Below are 16,967 nucleotides of genomic sequence, written 5' to 3' on the forward strand. Positions count from 1 at the left end.
GAAAGGGAGGAGAGCCCAGGTGAATAATTCAAATTGCCAGATCAAGGTTCCACTTTGGTAAAGAACAGCACGGCTGGACTTGAATGCTGAAGGGACTGCAAGAGCACGGCAAAATGACGCCCAGCATTCACTCCATTTAGCTGTGCTTAACTATGATCAAGACGAGACTACAAATTAAATGGCACCCATCATCACCGAATCACTACATTCCATATCGGATGCTTCAGTTGCAAGCAAAGCCCCAAGAACTACAGCGAGTATATTATAATAACATATAAGTTTGTCTACAAAACAGTCACACCAGTGCTAAACGGGAGGATCATTATTATATACGCAGTAAGAATTTGGCGCAATCGGTTGTACGAAAATAATTAAGCACGAGGTCCAATTTGTATCCAATTTGCAACAGAAGCAAACAGCCCCTGTGCTGTGCTGTCTGATGGCTGAGAGCAGGTGACGGCCGCGCCCTCTCACGCACCTTAATGTGACGCGAGCGCAGTGCATGCAGGGAAAGGTCGGTGATGTCATTCGGGCCGCGTTGGAGCTCGTGGCTGAGCGTGACGTGGCAACGTGAACGAACGAGACGAGTGAGTTAGAGGCAAAGCGGCGGCTGCCAGGAAAGCGACCGCTCACCATGGGGCTGCTTTTGTCCGGCTTTATGTCACGTCTCTTCGGCAAGAAGCAAGTTAGGATATTGATGGGTGAGTGAACGAGGGAAGTGGCTCTTCTCGGCGTCTCCTCTTCCTCTTGGGCGGCTCTGCGGCTCCTCTCCCGGTGCGGCCTGTGCTCTTTATTCAGGCTCGAGCCTCGTCGTCTTTTTTCTTTTGTTTTCGTCGGCACCGCCGGCCTATCGGCCCTGTTTGTTTTTGTTTTATTTTAAATGCGTGTTCTCTCCCTCTCGCTGCGTTTCGGGCGAATGTTTTTTTAAAAAGGGAGGTTGCAGAAGTGACCGTCAGCCTGTGATAGTCGGTCAAAGCGCGCGGATCAAAAGGCGATGGATGAGCTGCACTCAAATGCGACTATAACGGCATTTGCGGAATGCGCCGCACCCTTCCCTTTTTCCCTCACCGCTCCGGCCTTCACAAGACGTGTCTGGAAGCTTCGGCCGATGTGGCCCGAGTTGGTTGTGTTCATGTTGAAACAGATACGCAGCGTATCGGAGAGGAGTTACGTGCGGACCTTGCGGACTACGGCGCGACTCGGATCGACTACCGGACTTTACGTGTAGGGCGACCAAGGCACACAAAATTCTCCTAACTTTAACAGTGGTTTGGGATCTAACCGGAATAGTTGTCTTATTGGCTTCGCATACATTTTTATTGCTGCTGTCGCTGTTCTTCTGGCTGGGGTGATAACATTTTTAATTGCGATAGCATTTCTCAATTGAGAATACAGTTCTCTATATTCAATATACCATAAAGGTTGAAAGGAGTATCAGAGAAAGGAAGATGAATTCAAAATGGGTGAAGCTAAGAGTTGATTTAGAGTCTAGATGTGGAGGCCTGGAGCTCAGTGGTTAGAGCACTCGTCTTGCAAATGAGGGAACTGGGTTCGATCCCGGCAGGGCGTGATGTTGGCTAAGTTTCCTTACTCCACGCATCTCTGTTTACCTTGTAGTCAGTAGAAACCCGGTTGTTAGTCGATTGGCGGATCGCTTTTCCGGGGGTAATAATTACTTCAAAAAAAAAATAATAATCGATTGGTCACTTCAATCCACGACTGTTTTGGGACACTGCTGTGCACAGTTGGCTACTGTGTTTTGTCCATAAGATATAAGTCAATTCACTTTACAGTGTATTCTTTAAAACGCTTTGAGACGTCTCGAAAACGTGATCAGGCGCAATATCAAATGCAAGATGTGGTAGAACAGAGTCATTATGAAGCCGCAGCCTGCACAAACAGTCTTGAATCCATGTTGTGGTTTGAATCCTTTTAATTCATGTTTTGTATGAATTTGACACATCTTTCACATGTAAACACCGAAACTGCAATAAAACCTTAGTTTTAAGTTTTCTATATGAATTTGGTAGGCACAGACCACTTGCTGAAGTAAGATCCTCATCCTCACCTACAAGGCCATTCACGGCCTTGCTCCCTCCTACCTCTCCGACCTACTATCCCCCTACCTATATGCCCGTACCCTCCGTTCCTCTGGCTCCGGTCTGCTCCACATCCCCCGACCCAATCGCCCTACCATCGGTGGCCGGGCCTTCAGCCTCTCAGCCCCTAGGCTCTGGAACTCTATCCCCCAGTGCCTTCGCCTTGCCTCCTCCCTTTCCTCCTTCAAGGCCGGTCTCAAGACCTTTCTCTTTGACCGAGCCTTCAGCTCCCCTCTCGACTCTCTACCCCTTCCTCGCTCCCTCCCTTCCCTCCCCTCACCCTGACCATTTCCCCCTTGCTCGGGTCCTGACCCAACTGTACAGCGCCTTGGGACGTCCTCCCGACGTGAAATGGAATCTTGTTGTTGTTGTAGTCCTGTTGGCTGTAGTACTGTAATTAGTGCTAACCCATCTTATCCTTTTAAAAGTTGCTGGTGACTATCCATATTTAATCGGCTCTGTGCAGAATGCAAGTAAGAGATGCATGTTGGGATTAAAATGGTGCTCATATTGCTTCAAAAGGTCCAAAGAATTTTCTATAATTGCATCTGACACTGCAGGATTCCAATGTGGGAAATCACTCAGAACTGTGGCCTTTGTGGTTTACAACATGAAACGTATCATACCATCAGCACCCAATAGAGGTTTGATTGATTTACTGGCAATTATTCTTTTGGGTTCTTTTTATTTTAATGTTTTAAGATGGTCTCTTTTGAGATCAATGCATCCATGTTGATCTACTCCAAACAATTTTCAGGTGCTCAGATGATTAAAGAGTAGTTGGGTGTGAGTCTGGATTTGTTGGTAGTGCTTTCGTCTCTCGAGTCAGAAGACTGTGGGATCACCACCTCCTCCCAAACTGTATCAAGAATTTGAACTCAGTGTTGGCCTACACTCCAGTAGAGTGCTGGAGGACCACTGTGTTGGAGGTGCTGTTATTCAGATGAGATATTAAATTGTGTTCCCATTTGCCTGTGCAGGTGCACATTTAAAGATACCGTGGCACTATTTGAAACAAGAAGTGAGGGAGATTTTCCCAGTGTCCTGGTCAACAATCCTTCTACACTAAAAAATAGTCCTTCACTTCAAATTGTCTGTAGTGTTCATTTATAAATACACAGTTGGTGCACTAGTAAATTTTGAGAAATCCTCCTTCTGAAGTGTCAGGCTCTTTTTCAAATGTAAGGATAATTATGAAAGCAATGATCATTTTAATTCCTGGTAGATAACAGTTATGCAAGTTTATGTGCATTCTTAAAGTGATAGGCTTCCAGTTCTTCAAGACAGACCTGTCTTACGATGTAAGTTCTTTGAATACCAGTAGAAAACTAAATTATAGGGAACTCCACTTATTTTCATGGCCTCTTGATTGAGTTCCAGCAGACAATCAAGGACAAATGCTGATCTTCATGACAATGATTTTTTTTCTTTGATTCAGTGTTAGAATCTTCAGCCATGGCTCCTTTATGTTGTGTGAATGGTATGCAAGTTCAGTTAAAGGAAGTTTTGTACTAACCTAATTTCTCTTTTCTCTTCTCATTCTAGTTGGCTTGGATGCTGCTGGTAAAACAACCATATTATACAATCTGAAACTAGGTGAAATTGTCACAACAATTCCAACGATTGGTAAGTAAACTATAATAGTTATTTTCAAAGCATCAAACTAGTGCGACTTGTTACCTCCATCATTTTTTGCTTTTATCCTAGAATCTACAGCATGGTGCTACCTGCTACTGCTCAGTTTTCGTGTTCTCATCCCTTTCAATCTTTGAGAGTGCTTGATACTTTGGATCTTGGCCCTTCACCTAGAATATTTGAAAAGGTGTGGTTTTATTAATTAGGGTGAACTAGCCAATGAAGAGGGGCTAGGGGTTTGTACCACGACTGTTCTTTATCTTGCTGATGAGGATTTGTCTTTTTGTGAAATTGAGACGCTAAAATATACCCCATCTCCTTTTCCAGCTGCATTGTTTTGCCAAAATGACAATGTTTTGGATTGTAGATTTTTTTTGGATACAGGATAGATATTCCTATGAAAGGAGAGTTCTTCCTTTACATGGTTTCAGTCTTTATGACTTATTGTGCATGTGTTGCCCATAAAATATACAGTCAATTCACTTTACAGTATATTCATGGAATTATACAGCCCAGAAGGAGGCCATTCGGCCTATTGTGTCTGTGGTGGCTCTTTAAAAGAGTTGTCCAAATTAATCCCACTTCCCCGCGCTCTCGCCATAGCCCTGCAAATTTGTCCTCCCCAAATATACTTCTCTTGAAAGTTGTTATTGAATCAGTTTCCACCACCTTTTCAGGCAATGTATTCCAGATCTGAACAACTAGCTGTGTGAAAACAAAATCTCCTCACCTCCCCTCTGGTTCTTTTAGCAACTATTTTAAGTCTGTGTCCTCTGGTTACAGACCCACTCACCTGCCAGTGGAAACAGTTTATCCCTGATCACCCTGTCGAATCCCCTATCAAATGTGAACACCTATCAAATTTCCTTCTCTGCTCCAAGGAGAGTGTTCCTAGCTTCTCTAGTCTCTCCTGATAACTGAAGTTAGCTTATGTGGATCCCCAGGTCTCTCTGTTCCTGCACCCCTTTTACGATTGTACCATTTAGCTTATATCTCCTCATTCTTCCTCTCAGAATGCCATCACTTCGCATTTTTCCACATTTAAATTTCCGCCATGTGTGCCCATTTCACCAGTCCTCTTGCTTCAATTCTTGCAAAGCAAGTGCTCTAACCACTGAGCTACAGGACTCCAGGGACGATGTATTCATTCGTCGCATCCCACTGCTCCCAAATGACTGCTCTTTTGACTTCAAAAGGCTCCAATTCCCTGTTCGAAAAAAGTGCTTTGCAGTGTCAATTAACAAGGCACAGGGCCCGAGCTTAAAGGTTGCTGGCCTTTTTTTTTGAATACGCCCTGCTTTTCCCATGGACAATTCTATATTTGATGCTCATGTGTGGGTTCATCTCAAAACTTGTGCATCATGGCCAAAGGAGGAAAAACTGCAAGTGTTGTCTACACGGAAGCCTTGCAATAACTCGAGGACCTGCTGAATCACCCAGTAAACTCTTTCAGTTAGTGTAGCTTTGAGAGGATCTTCTATCGTTTATGAGCTATGACCCAAACAAGCTCATCGCACATGTATGTCAGTTTTCCTTAAGGTGTAACACACACTGTTTATGGCAAGCTAAATGGTTTCTACATTCCATATTGGATCCTTTGGTTGCAATGGGTACAGCTGGGTACTTAATATGAATAAAGCTGACTGTCATCTCTCAATCTTGCTGTATGTGTGTACATTATTCAGTCCTGGCATATACTTAAACATCGTGTTTCAGATTTATGCAATCTACATTTCATAGCTGAAAGTCATCTGAATTTAAGGCATATACTATTTAAAAATTGACTGGAACTCGTACTGCTCCCCTAACTCGACTTCTTAATTTGGCTTCTAGTCACTGGCAATTATGCTATCTTATTCATCCTCTTCTTGTTGGCACCTCAAGACATCCTCACAACATAAAAGGTGTTATATAAATTTGTTGTTGTGCCTCAGATTTAGTGGAAATTTAAAAACTGAAAAGTATATTAACTAAATGATGGAAATTACAGGAAGAAAGTAATGTTAGATCGGGAAGTTTTGGGGCTGAACTTTACAATAAATCAAAAGTTTATATTCCACCTATATAATACTGCATTATAATTTTGTAGCATAGTATAATACTAGAATACATTAAAAATACACATCACAGAAACAGGCCATTCGGCCCAACTGGTCTATGCTGGTGTTTAATAATAATAATAATTATCCTTGCATTTGATATAGCGCTTTTCACGTCGGGAGGACGTCCCAAAGCGCTTCACAGAACACACTGTAAAGTGAATTGACTGTATATTTGTGGGCGAACGCGGCAGCCAATTGCGCACAGCAATGTCCCACAAACAGTCGTAGATTGAAAATGACCAATTTATTATTGTTTTGTTTTGGAGGGATTATTATTAGGCGTGTGGAGTAAGGAAACTTGCCCAATGTTTTGCCCTGACCTGCCTGGAATTGAACTCAGGTCTCTCGCTTGCAAAGCGAGTGCTCTAACCACTGAGCTACTGAGCTACAGGACTCCACATGAGCCTCCTCCTGCCCTTCCTCAACTAAGCCTTCAAGCATAACCTATTCCTTTCTCCCTCATGTTCCACGTTCCCACTACTCTCTGTGTGAAGAAATTTCTTCTAACTTCCCATTTTGATCTATTTGTGACAATTTTATATTGATGGCCCCTGGTTTTGGTCTCCCCCACAAGTGAAAACATCTTCCCTTTTGTTAACCTTATCAAAACCTTTCATCATTTTAACGACCTCCTTTGTAGTTCAAAACTTTAATTCACTGTGAACTGCTAGGAAGACTTCACCAGTTAATATTCAGCATCTGTTTTAGAATATCAATGTTTGAACGCTTAATCTGACTCAAGAAGTCAAATTGATTATTAACACATAATAAATTTCCACCTTGTAAAAATAGATACACAGGAGCTTTATTTAAAAATATTATGTAAGATCCAAAACAAATGAATTAAACTGTTGATTTTGATCACGCTTTAAAATTTAATCTGTGATGGACACAAATGTACCTAGGAGTGTGATTTCTATATTGCTAACCGTTAAATTGGCCATTTTAACCAAAAGTAGTAGCATTTCCAATTGTCCATTCTTCATGTGTGACTGGAAGAGGTGGTGGGAGGAGTGCTCGCAAGTGAGTCTAATCCTGTCCTCATGAACCATCCAGCAAAGTTGTATGCCTGCGAAGCATTTTGCTCTTCCCCACTTCCCACAAATAAATAAGTTTTAAGGCGAGCTTTAGCATTCTCTTGTTTGCCCAGTGAGATAATCACCAGGCATTGACCCAGAGTTCTGCTAGGTCAGTTTCACACTTGGCAGTAGTTTTACAACAGTCATTAGATGTCAAGATTTGAAGGCAAACTATTACTAGTTGCAGTATTATAAAACTGAATTTGAGCTGTCAGGTGCAATATATAAATAAAATAAAATATAAATATATAAATAAAATATAGAAATAAAAGTCCAACTCCCTTGAGCCCTCATTTTTACTTCAGTGATACCTTTAAGGCAAATAAGTCATTCCATTATTTGGGATTTGAAAAGGATTTTAGTTTGGACCTTAATTGTGTTTTTTCTTTCTCTCTGTGTAGGGTTTAATGTTGAAACCGTGGAATACAAAAACATTTGTTTTACTGTTTGGGATGTTGGTGGTCAAGACAAAATTAGACCCTTATGGAGGCATTACTTCCAGAATACCCAGGTAATTTGCCCACAAAATACAGTCTACAATATATCTATGTATCCTGTAAAGCGCTTTGAGATGTTGCTATATCAAATGCAAAGATTGTACTCCACATCATTTGTAGTTAATGCACTTTTTAAATCCCGTCTGTGACTGTTGCTAAACTGCAAATTTATAATGCTTCAAATTGCTTGTTGAATCAGTAAAAATTTTGAGAAATGTTAACTGAACGTTTCTTTTGTTACAGGGCCTTATTTTTGTCGTAGATAGCAATGACCGAGAAAGAATTCAGGAAGCCACGGATGAGTTGAAGAAAATGGTAAATGCCTATTGGATTTCATATTCATATACCCTTCTGGTATATTCAACTTTTTAAACCTATATATGGCTCAGAAATCTAATAATTATGATCAAAACTCTTGAGATGCTTACTGTTTTTTTTTCTTCGTTCACTAAGCTGGAGGACCAAAAGGGCAGCCTGGCACAGTAGCAGCACATTCACCTCTGGGACAGTAGGTTACGAGTTCAAGCCTGACATCAGAATCACATAGTCTAAGCTGACTATAGATGGTCACGACGGCTTGATGCAATCTGGTTTTATGGACTAATGCAATGTCAGGAGTGGGGGGGAGGGTGGGGGTGGTACTGTTGGAGGTACCGTCCTTCAGATGAGATATTAAACCGAAGACTCATCTGCCTGTTCAGGTGTATGTTAATGATCCCCTGGCAGGATTTGAAAAAGAGAAGTTCTCTTGGTGAACTGGCCAAGAATCCCCCAAATAAAATTAGTCACGCCCTCCATGTCTGTGAGTGGGACATTGCTGTGCACAACAGGCTGCTGCGATTCTGCCACAGAATACAATCCACTTTATAGTACATCCTTTGAAGCTTTGAGTCACATCAACGACGATTAAAATTATATCAGATGCAAGTATTATGAAATTCAAATTAAATCTGATGTTTGTACAACTGCAATAGTACTCCTTGCCTTCATATTTCTTGCAACTTGTGAAAAAGCCCAATAATCCATTAATGCTTGTTTAATGCCAACAATTCAAACGCATTTGATTTGCCACTCTTGGGTATGAACTCCTGTCTATCTCTGCATATTTTAATAAATGTTTTGCTCTATTTTTAAAATTAATTTGAAACATGTGACCTTGTTCCAGCTTCAAGAAGATGAATTAAGAGATGCAGTTTTGTTGGTATTTGCCAACAAGCAAGACCTACCAAATGCCATGGCTATCGGTGAAATGACAGAAAAATTAGGACTATCTAGCCTTCGCAACAGAACTGTAAGACCCATTTACTATTTATCAATTACCACTGACTAGAACATTTTGACACTGACATTAATTATTACTCATTGTGTGATGCATACATTAAGCAAAGCTTTTTATTAAAAAAAATTTACTGCATTCATATGAGCTAAAAATGTTCTTCAAAGTAATAAAATAAGTTTGTTTTAAAATATGAATAGCAAACATTTGAAAATGCATAAAATACTGCCCTGAATCAAATAGTCATGGTGGATGGATCCTGCTTGTTTGTGGTGGCATTCTGAAATTTTACCAAGACCTTTTCAGAAAGTGAACTTTTTCAGAAAAGTGAACATCTTTGGCTATTTGACAAATTCCCCCAATTATGTTCGTCTTGTCATAGAAACTTCCAATGATTTGGTTGTAATGTCCTCATTGAATAGCCAACAAGATTTTGCTATGCTCATTTGAATAACAATCATTTCATGAGATAGCAATTGGCTGCCATGTTTCGCTCACACACAAAATATAGTCAATTCACTTTACAGTATATTCTGTGATGTACTTTGAGATGTCTCGAAGACGTGATAAAGCGCTATGTCAAATGCAAGTATTATTGTTATATCAGAGGGCAACGAGCATTTGTGAAACACTAATGTCCAGTTGAAAGAATTGGGTAAGGGAGTTGAATAGTTTAATTCTGGTTTAAAGTAGAATATTGTATTAGTCTATTAAGTGCATTTGGGAAAATGTTTCCTTAGAACATAACTGCAATTTTTTTGTTTTACAGTGGTATGTCCAGGCTGCCTGTGCTACGCAAGGAACTGGCCTGTGTGAGGGACTTGACTGGTTATCTATAGAGCTGACAAAGTCCTAGATCTGATGATGTAATCTAATTTGGCAGCCACAAATTTTATTTAACAGGAGGATGAGACGCGTTTTGTAACATGTTTAGGCTTGTTACAAGGTAGTTTTCAATCTTTCAAAAAATGTGTAATTTCTGAAAATGTTATTCTCTTTGGTAGTGCAACTTAATTCGAACTCATCCATTTGTTGCAAATATTTGTGGTTGATTACATTAATTGGTGGAAGACTTAAAACAGATCATTTGAAATACTTAGAAAAAATGCATTTCCTCCAATTTTAGCTCCCTCATAAGCTACTATACCTAGACCTATGTAATAACTGCAGAATTAACTAAGTACCTTTATTTAGCCAGATAAACTATTGTTTCAGTAAGTTTATACCATCCTTTTTCTTGCATTTTCTGATGGTTCTGGTCATCCAAACAAACTGCTGAAAGAGAAACCTCTATATCATTCCACTTTATTAAATCTGGTGCTGCCTCCTATTATTGAATCAAATGCATCAGAGTGGAAGGAAGGAAAATGACTTGGTTTTGGAGCTAGTAAGACAAAATATTGTTGGAAAAGGAGTCGATTGAACAGAATTTTTGTTGTTATTTGACCGATGCTCCATTAGAACACAGATTGCAGGTTTCTGTCCTGCTCCCTTGAGCTCTCATTTTTCGTCGGTGGCATAGATAGTATTGAAGCCATTTCAAAGGTTATTCTGACTTTTATTAGGGTGTAGTCTCTGAAATGAGTATTGCCATCCCATACTGATCTGAAATAGGTGGAACATTCTGATTTAACAAAAAAAGTATTAAAGTTTGATTATTTTTAGTATGGTGGATATCTGTATTTGGCAACCTAGGTTTCAGTATCCCATGTGCTGTATTTTTGACACTTAAGTGCAGCCTTTTTGCAAAATAAGCGACTGACCAGCTTTACACCCAATTACAGCCTTGACTTCAGAACACTGATAAGATCCACTCCTTATTGCACTGCAAGCATGCTTCCACATTCAGATTTCTATTTCTTGGTTAATCTCGGCAAATTGTCGTTCTAGTATATTAAAACTTGTAACTTTTTAATGTTGCATGTTGCTTTTGGTACCAGTGTGACTTGCTGTCCATGTAATATAGTTAGTTGTTTTGTCTATGGATGGACAAGTCTTCATGAAACTGGAAGATTTCATAAAATCAAAGTTCAAATAATGAAAGGCATCTACATAATCCATTTGGCATAATTCGTAATTAAACAAAATGAACTTTATAAAACACTTGTTTTTATTAATTTAATGCAATTTTTTGCATGCTTTAACCACTTTTGTATAAATTAGTTAATTCAAATGTAAAATGAAATGGTAATTTGTGGATTATAAGCATGTCTATTTGCAATTTGCAGTTTAATCAAATGTAACGAAGTAATGAGCATAATGTTTCAGAATACTATTTAAATTGGTCAGCTTGATTATTTAAACCTTCACATTTTTGACAAGTTCTTCAATAAAATCATATTGTATCTTCATAAAGTTTCTTTGACCCTAGTACGATCAACAAAAGTGTGGAATGAGAAGAGCATTTGACCAATCCTACTAATTTCCTTTATGAGACAGGTTTATCACTTTGGGGGCAAAAATATTGACAGGGAAAAGCAAGTTGTGGACATGTTTTGAGTTAACGAGTTTGCGTAACAGATTCGACAGGCTGAATAGCCTACTCATGTTCCTATGTTCCTATAACCAAACTGATTGAACAAATTTATTTGTGCAGACAGATTTTAGGCAATAGGTTCATCTCAAATGCAGGCGAATGATATAGGCTTAAAGTATCATTCCAATCACTTAAAGTCTGTCTGAATTTGTTAAATGTAGGTAACAACAGCCATTTGAGCCAAGACACATTAATACAGTATTCCTGGGCTTGTTATTTTTTAATTACGTCAAGTGTCTTTTTGCACCCTTTTAATTTCTGTAAGTTTGTAAATGACCGAATGCACAACTGAAGCCACACAAGTGATTTTCACTTTCTTCAATTCATTTTAATATGTACAGTTGAATCATTGTTTTAGGCAATACATGAAACATCTATGGTATCAAGAGCAAGTTTATTTTTTAATCCACAAAAGTAATTGAAATAGGAGCAGCCTTACAGCCGGTCTACCTCCATTTCAGATTGCAGACAAGTGCTATATGATCAGATGGGTGTGAAACACTTGGTAGAGCTAAATGGCAGGTAACTTCTTCATGAGATGGAAAAGGAATAACCTGATCAACCTCAAATGTGTTCTTATCTATGAAAATATAATCCAAGCAACCCTGAAATCCACGTACATAATTTGTGTAGACCGGTTCTCCACAAGCACTTTTTAACTTAAATGAGTGGCTGAGAGACATTCTGCATTCTTCTTCTTCACCATTTGAAGCCCAATCTGAATGATCAGCAGAAATGTTCCCCTTTGTGATAAAATCATACAAGCCTGTGGTTGGAATGCTGTTAAAATCACCACAAAATATCAGTGCTGCATCAGGGTACATCTCTGTAGTAATTTGTTGAAGGCAACGAAAAGCTGTAGCAATCTGAATAAGACGAATATGTCCACCTAGAGAAAGGACAATTTACAGATTTAATATAAACATTTGACACCAAAATATCCACCACAGGAATTAATTGTTCCCTCCTGCTACACTGATCTTTAACCTAGCTTAAATAGAACTTGTATAGACAGCAAGTAGTGGGGAAAGGGACTCCCAATGCACATCAAGTTTAGCAGAAGACACATTCAGCATCTGATATAACCAACACATTTCACAGTGCTGGCCACTCAGTCCCCTCCTTGGGAAGGTGTAAATAGAAAACCAAAATGGCAAATTCAGGAAATTTTGAAGTGACTATGCAAAACCTCTATTAGGAAATGCACCAGATAGTCTAATCACTGATTATGATCAGTTAAAATGTATCTCAGAGTCATGAACTTACAGATTTCGTGTTATACTCAAAGCCTAATTGAAGTATGGCAAGAGTCAACAAACTAATTGTCCATTCAATTGTAAGAAGTTGTTAGAACAAATCAGATCCCGGTCATTAGTCAAATGTAAGATTTATTTAAAAAAATATATCGAGTTGAAGGGCATCAGTTTTGCCTGACATTTTCAACTGGACTGTCAATGAGGTTAGGTTACAAGTACTTCAAGCAGAACAGATACAAAACAAGGAATGCCGGTACCTTTGGGATGCCAGTAAAGGTGAGTATTTGCTACACACAGCTTCTTGGAGTTTTTAACAGACTGAAGGATGCAAACCTAAACAAAAACAGTAGCGTTTGTAAATACAAACGTTTTATTTCAACCAAAATTTAAGAAAAAGTTGTAACTTCTCATAAGAAAAACAAGTTATGTTGAATTTGCTAAAATAAAAGTGCCGAACTGCATAATATTTAAGCAGATGCTTTACAAAACAGAAAGGTTAAAATAAATATTGCATAAAACATCTACTCGTACCTGCAAAACAGTTGATCGATGCAACACCTTTTCTTTGAGGATGGGGTTGCTGGAAACTTTCTCCAACAAATCCGAATGGATGGAGTCGGAACCCAGCGCTTCACTGAAAATCACATCGTGCTGATCCAGGAGTTGGTAGCGGGAGGTGCGGTAGAAAGTTGCCAGACCTTCGTGCTGCTTCTGCTTAATGCGAAACACTCCCCGAAAGCCGAACGCCTCCATTGCCGGCCCAAGGCTATCCTCGAACACGCTCTTGTCCACCTCCTGCAGGCAGACGATATCGGCGTGATAGCCGCTCAGCTCCTTCTTGATCAGGCTCTGCCGGTAATCGATCAGCAAGGCGTGCGGCGCGCAGTACGGGTACAGAGTGTTCCGGGAGAACTCGGTCTGCGCGTACGCGTCCGCCAGCAGATTGTAAGAGACTACCCGGAGCCCGGGCTGCTCCTCCGGGAGCTCGGTAAACAGGTGGCGGGTGTCGAAGGTACAAGGTCCCGGACCGGCTTCCACGGAGGAGTCGCTCTCCAGTTCCTTGGCGGCGCCGTACCTGCTCCCGTTGCCCGGGGTACACTTCAGCTTCAGCTTCTGGCCAATGTGTTCGCTGGTCAGATTGAAGATCCTACCCCAACCCGCCTCCTCCCAGGCCCCAGGCGCCGTCTCCCGGTGCCACTGCAGCAGCGACTCGGCCATCTCCCCGAACTCGATCTCCAGCTTGGGGCAGACGGGGAAGCCGGCCATGAGGCAGCCCGGTAACTGGAAGGTGGTGAGTGCGGGCGGGTTCCTCTCCACCTGGAAGCGGGCCTCCCCAACCTGCAGCACGGCTCCTTGCTGCCAGGCCTCGGCGTTGCTCGTGTGCTCGGGCACCACCCACTCCCCCACGTACAGAGCTACAAGCGGCGCGGTGGGCGGGCCCGTGTCCGAGGCCTGGCTCTTCTTGCCCTTCTTGTCCCGACTTTTGAGCGCGTTGCGCCCAATCCTGGCCAAAGCGGCGCCCAGGCTCTCACTTTGCTCCCGCCTCATGTGCTTGTGGCCGCCGCCCAACCACAGCGAGATAGTCAGTTGGCTCTCGCTCGACACGCAGCGCACCACCGCTTTCTGCATGGCCGCCGCTCCGCCTGTTGCTGCTTCCGAGCAGGAGAATAGCGCACGAAGCAGCCGCTGGACCGACCGCCGCTGGAAGAGACTGAGAGCGAGACGCCGCATGACGCCCCGCGGTTTGGGCAGCGTGGGACAGGCAGCAGATCCGCTGCCACTCACCAGCACATTCGTGTCCGAAGGAGGGTGAAAAAAAGAAAAATCAGTCCCCTTCCCCATCCATCCCGAACGAACGAATCCTGCGTTAAATGGTGTCCGTGTGAATAACTCAAAGTTCAGGAGAACCTCAGAGAACCGGGATCTGCCAATCGGCTTCTTGCGAAAGTGCGGCTCAGTGGGGGATAGTGGGGCTGTGCTATGAGAACCAGTACCTCTGGGCTTCATAGAAGAATTCGGGGGACGCGAAGGAGGTCGGACGTAGTAGAGCGGAGGCACCGGTTCGGTTACTGCTGTGCGCAGAGAGGAGGTTACAGAGATAATGGGGCGCCAAGGAATGGAGGGATTGAAACACTAGTGTGAGGATTTTGAAGTCGATCCACTCTGTGACAGGGAGCCGGTGAAGTTTGGCAGAGATGACCATATTGACGTCTTTATAGACGGCGTGACATGTAGACAACAACAAATTAGACTTGTACAGCGCTTTTCATGTTGGAAAGATGTCCCACGGCATTGGACATTCAGGTTTTTCGACCCGAGCTGGGACGGCCTTATAAACAGCCTTATAGACGGCCTCAAAGACAGACATATAGACAGTGTTACAGATGGTCATATAGAAAACCATAGACGGCCTTATACACAACCATAGAGATGGCCTCAACGCTGCCCATATAGACAGGGTCAAAGACGACCCAGAGCATTGATCAGTCAGGGATTTTTGACCCAAGCTGGGATGGCCTTATAGTCCGCCTTATAGACTATCTTATAGACTGCCTTATATAGCCATATCGACAGCCAATATAGCCATATAGACAGCCATATAGAATGCCTTATAGACCGCCTGATGTATAGACAGCACTATAGATGGCCACATAACCGGCCATATAGGTGGCATTGTAGACTGCCTGATGTATAAAGGGCCTGACGTGTGGACGGTCTGATGTATAGACAACAACAACAAATGACTTTATAGCGCCCATCATGTTGGAAAGACAACCCAGGGCATTGGACGTTTGGGTTTTTAGACCCGAGCTGGGTAGGACCTATAGATGGCCATATAGACGGCCCTACAGAATGCTTTATTTACCGCCTTGTTGATGGCCTGACATATAGACGATTTTATAGATGGCATTATAGACGCTAAAAAAAATGAATTGTGATGTAGAAAACTGAGAAGAGCAATACGTGAAAACTATCAAGAAAATATTTGAAAAAACGCTAAAATTGATGTACGAATAACGACGGAGAGAAAATTAAGCCAAAAAAAACCCAAAATATCACTCCAAAACGCTCAAAAAAATGAAATGTGATTTAGAAAACTGAGAACAGCAATATGTGAAAAATATCGAGAAGAAAATGTTCGAAAAATGCTTAAAATGATGCAGGAAAAATGATGGAGAAGATAAAAAATCCAAAACAAACAAAAATTATATAACTCCATAACGCTCAAAAGCATGAAATCTGATGTTCAAAATAGTGTGAACAACAATATGCGAAAAATCTCGAGAAGAAAATCTTAGAAAAACTCTTAAAATGATACACAAAAAATGAGAACAGAAAATTCAAGCTGAAAAACCACCAAAAATTATATTATTCCAAAAAGCTCAAAAAACACGAAATCTGATGCAAAAAAGGGAAAACACCAATACACGAAAAATATGCACAACAAAATATTCGAAAAAAGTTTGAAATAGTTCACAAAAAATGATGAACAGAAAATTAAAGGCAAAAAAACTATGAACTATTTGAAAGGTTTTTCAAATATTTTGTTGTCCATATTTCTCGCATATTAGTGTTCTCAGTTTTGTGCATCAGATTTCATGCTTTTTGAGAGTTTTGGAGTGATATAATTTTTGTGTTTTTTTGGCTTTAATTTTCTCTTCATCATTTTCGTGTATCATTTTAAGCGTTTTTCGAATATTTTCTTCTGGATATTTTTCACGTATTGGTGTTCTCACAAACCGAGAGATGAACACAGACCAAGAAAGAGGAAGAAATCTGATGCAAAAAAGGGAAAACACCAATACACGAAAAATATGCACAACAAAATATTCGAAAAAAGTTTGAAATAGTAAACACGCGGACAGAGAGATACATAGAGAGTGAGAGAGAGAAATGCTTTTTGAGCGTTGTGGAGTGATATACTTTTTGGGGGGATACTTTACTTTCTTTTCGTCATTTTCCTGCATCATTTTTAGCGTTTTCGAATATTTTCTGCTCAATAATTTTTGCGTATTGGTGTTCTCACTGTTTCGTGCATCAGGTTTCATGCTGTTTGAGCATTTTGGTAAGATGGCGACAGTCACGAGGATGGGTTCACGAGGTGCTTGCGGATCATGAGGCGCATGGGGCCGGCTGTGGGTCATCCAGCTGGAGTGTCGGGAGCCCTGGGGCTTGATGTTGAGGTCTCCCGCGACCGGGAGTGGAGTGGAGACGGAGGCAGCCTACCCGGGATTGGGGCCCGAGGCGGCCGGAGCGAGGCTGGGACTTGGCGCCTCGGGCAGGACCCGTGGCTCAACGTCCAGCGGGACCTGGGACACGGTGGGAGCCGGCAGCTCAGTGGGACCCGCGGCGAGGCTGACTCAACATCTGAGGACTTCCCGGTGAGGAGTTCGACGCCCCGAGCGGCGACAAGGCCCAGTGCAGGGCCGAGGCCACCCGGTGCGGTGCGGAGGGACTCGCGAGGGACTCACCGCCTCAGCTGGTAC

General features: G+C 41.7%; 2 protein-coding genes across 2 annotated transcripts; one reads left to right on the plus strand and one right to left on the minus strand.

The window, feature by feature from the left end:
* Positions 1 to 497: 497 nt before the first annotated feature.
* On the plus strand, positions 498 to 11,039 carry LOC103190125 (ADP-ribosylation factor 4). Its single transcript, XM_007910796.2, has 6 exons — positions 498 to 701; positions 3,645 to 3,725; positions 7,317 to 7,426; positions 7,656 to 7,727; positions 8,578 to 8,703; positions 9,458 to 11,039. Exons 1-6 carry the CDS (start codon positions 635 to 637, stop codon positions 9,542 to 9,544), a joined length of 543 nt encoding a protein of 180 aa, XP_007908987.1. The 5' UTR covers positions 498 to 634; the 3' UTR covers positions 9,545 to 11,039.
* Positions 11,040 to 11,601: 562 nt separating this feature from the next.
* pde12 (phosphodiesterase 12) lies at positions 11,602 to 14,594 on the minus strand. Its single transcript, XM_007910795.2, has 3 exons — positions 13,012 to 14,594; positions 12,738 to 12,813; positions 11,602 to 12,113 (listed from the first exon to the last, which is right to left on the minus strand). Exons 1-3 carry the CDS (start codon positions 14,485 to 14,487, stop codon positions 11,671 to 11,673), a joined length of 1,995 nt encoding a protein of 664 aa, XP_007908986.1. The 5' UTR covers positions 14,488 to 14,594; the 3' UTR covers positions 11,602 to 11,670.
* Between the last annotated feature and the right edge of the window lie 2,373 nt (positions 14,595 to 16,967).

This window comes from Callorhinchus milii, unplaced genomic scaffold (genome assembly GCF_018977255.1).
Source record: "Callorhinchus milii isolate IMCB2004 unplaced genomic scaffold, IMCB_Cmil_1.0 Scaffold12, whole genome shotgun sequence".
Taxonomy (NCBI): Eukaryota; Metazoa; Chordata; class Chondrichthyes; order Chimaeriformes; family Callorhinchidae; genus Callorhinchus; species Callorhinchus milii.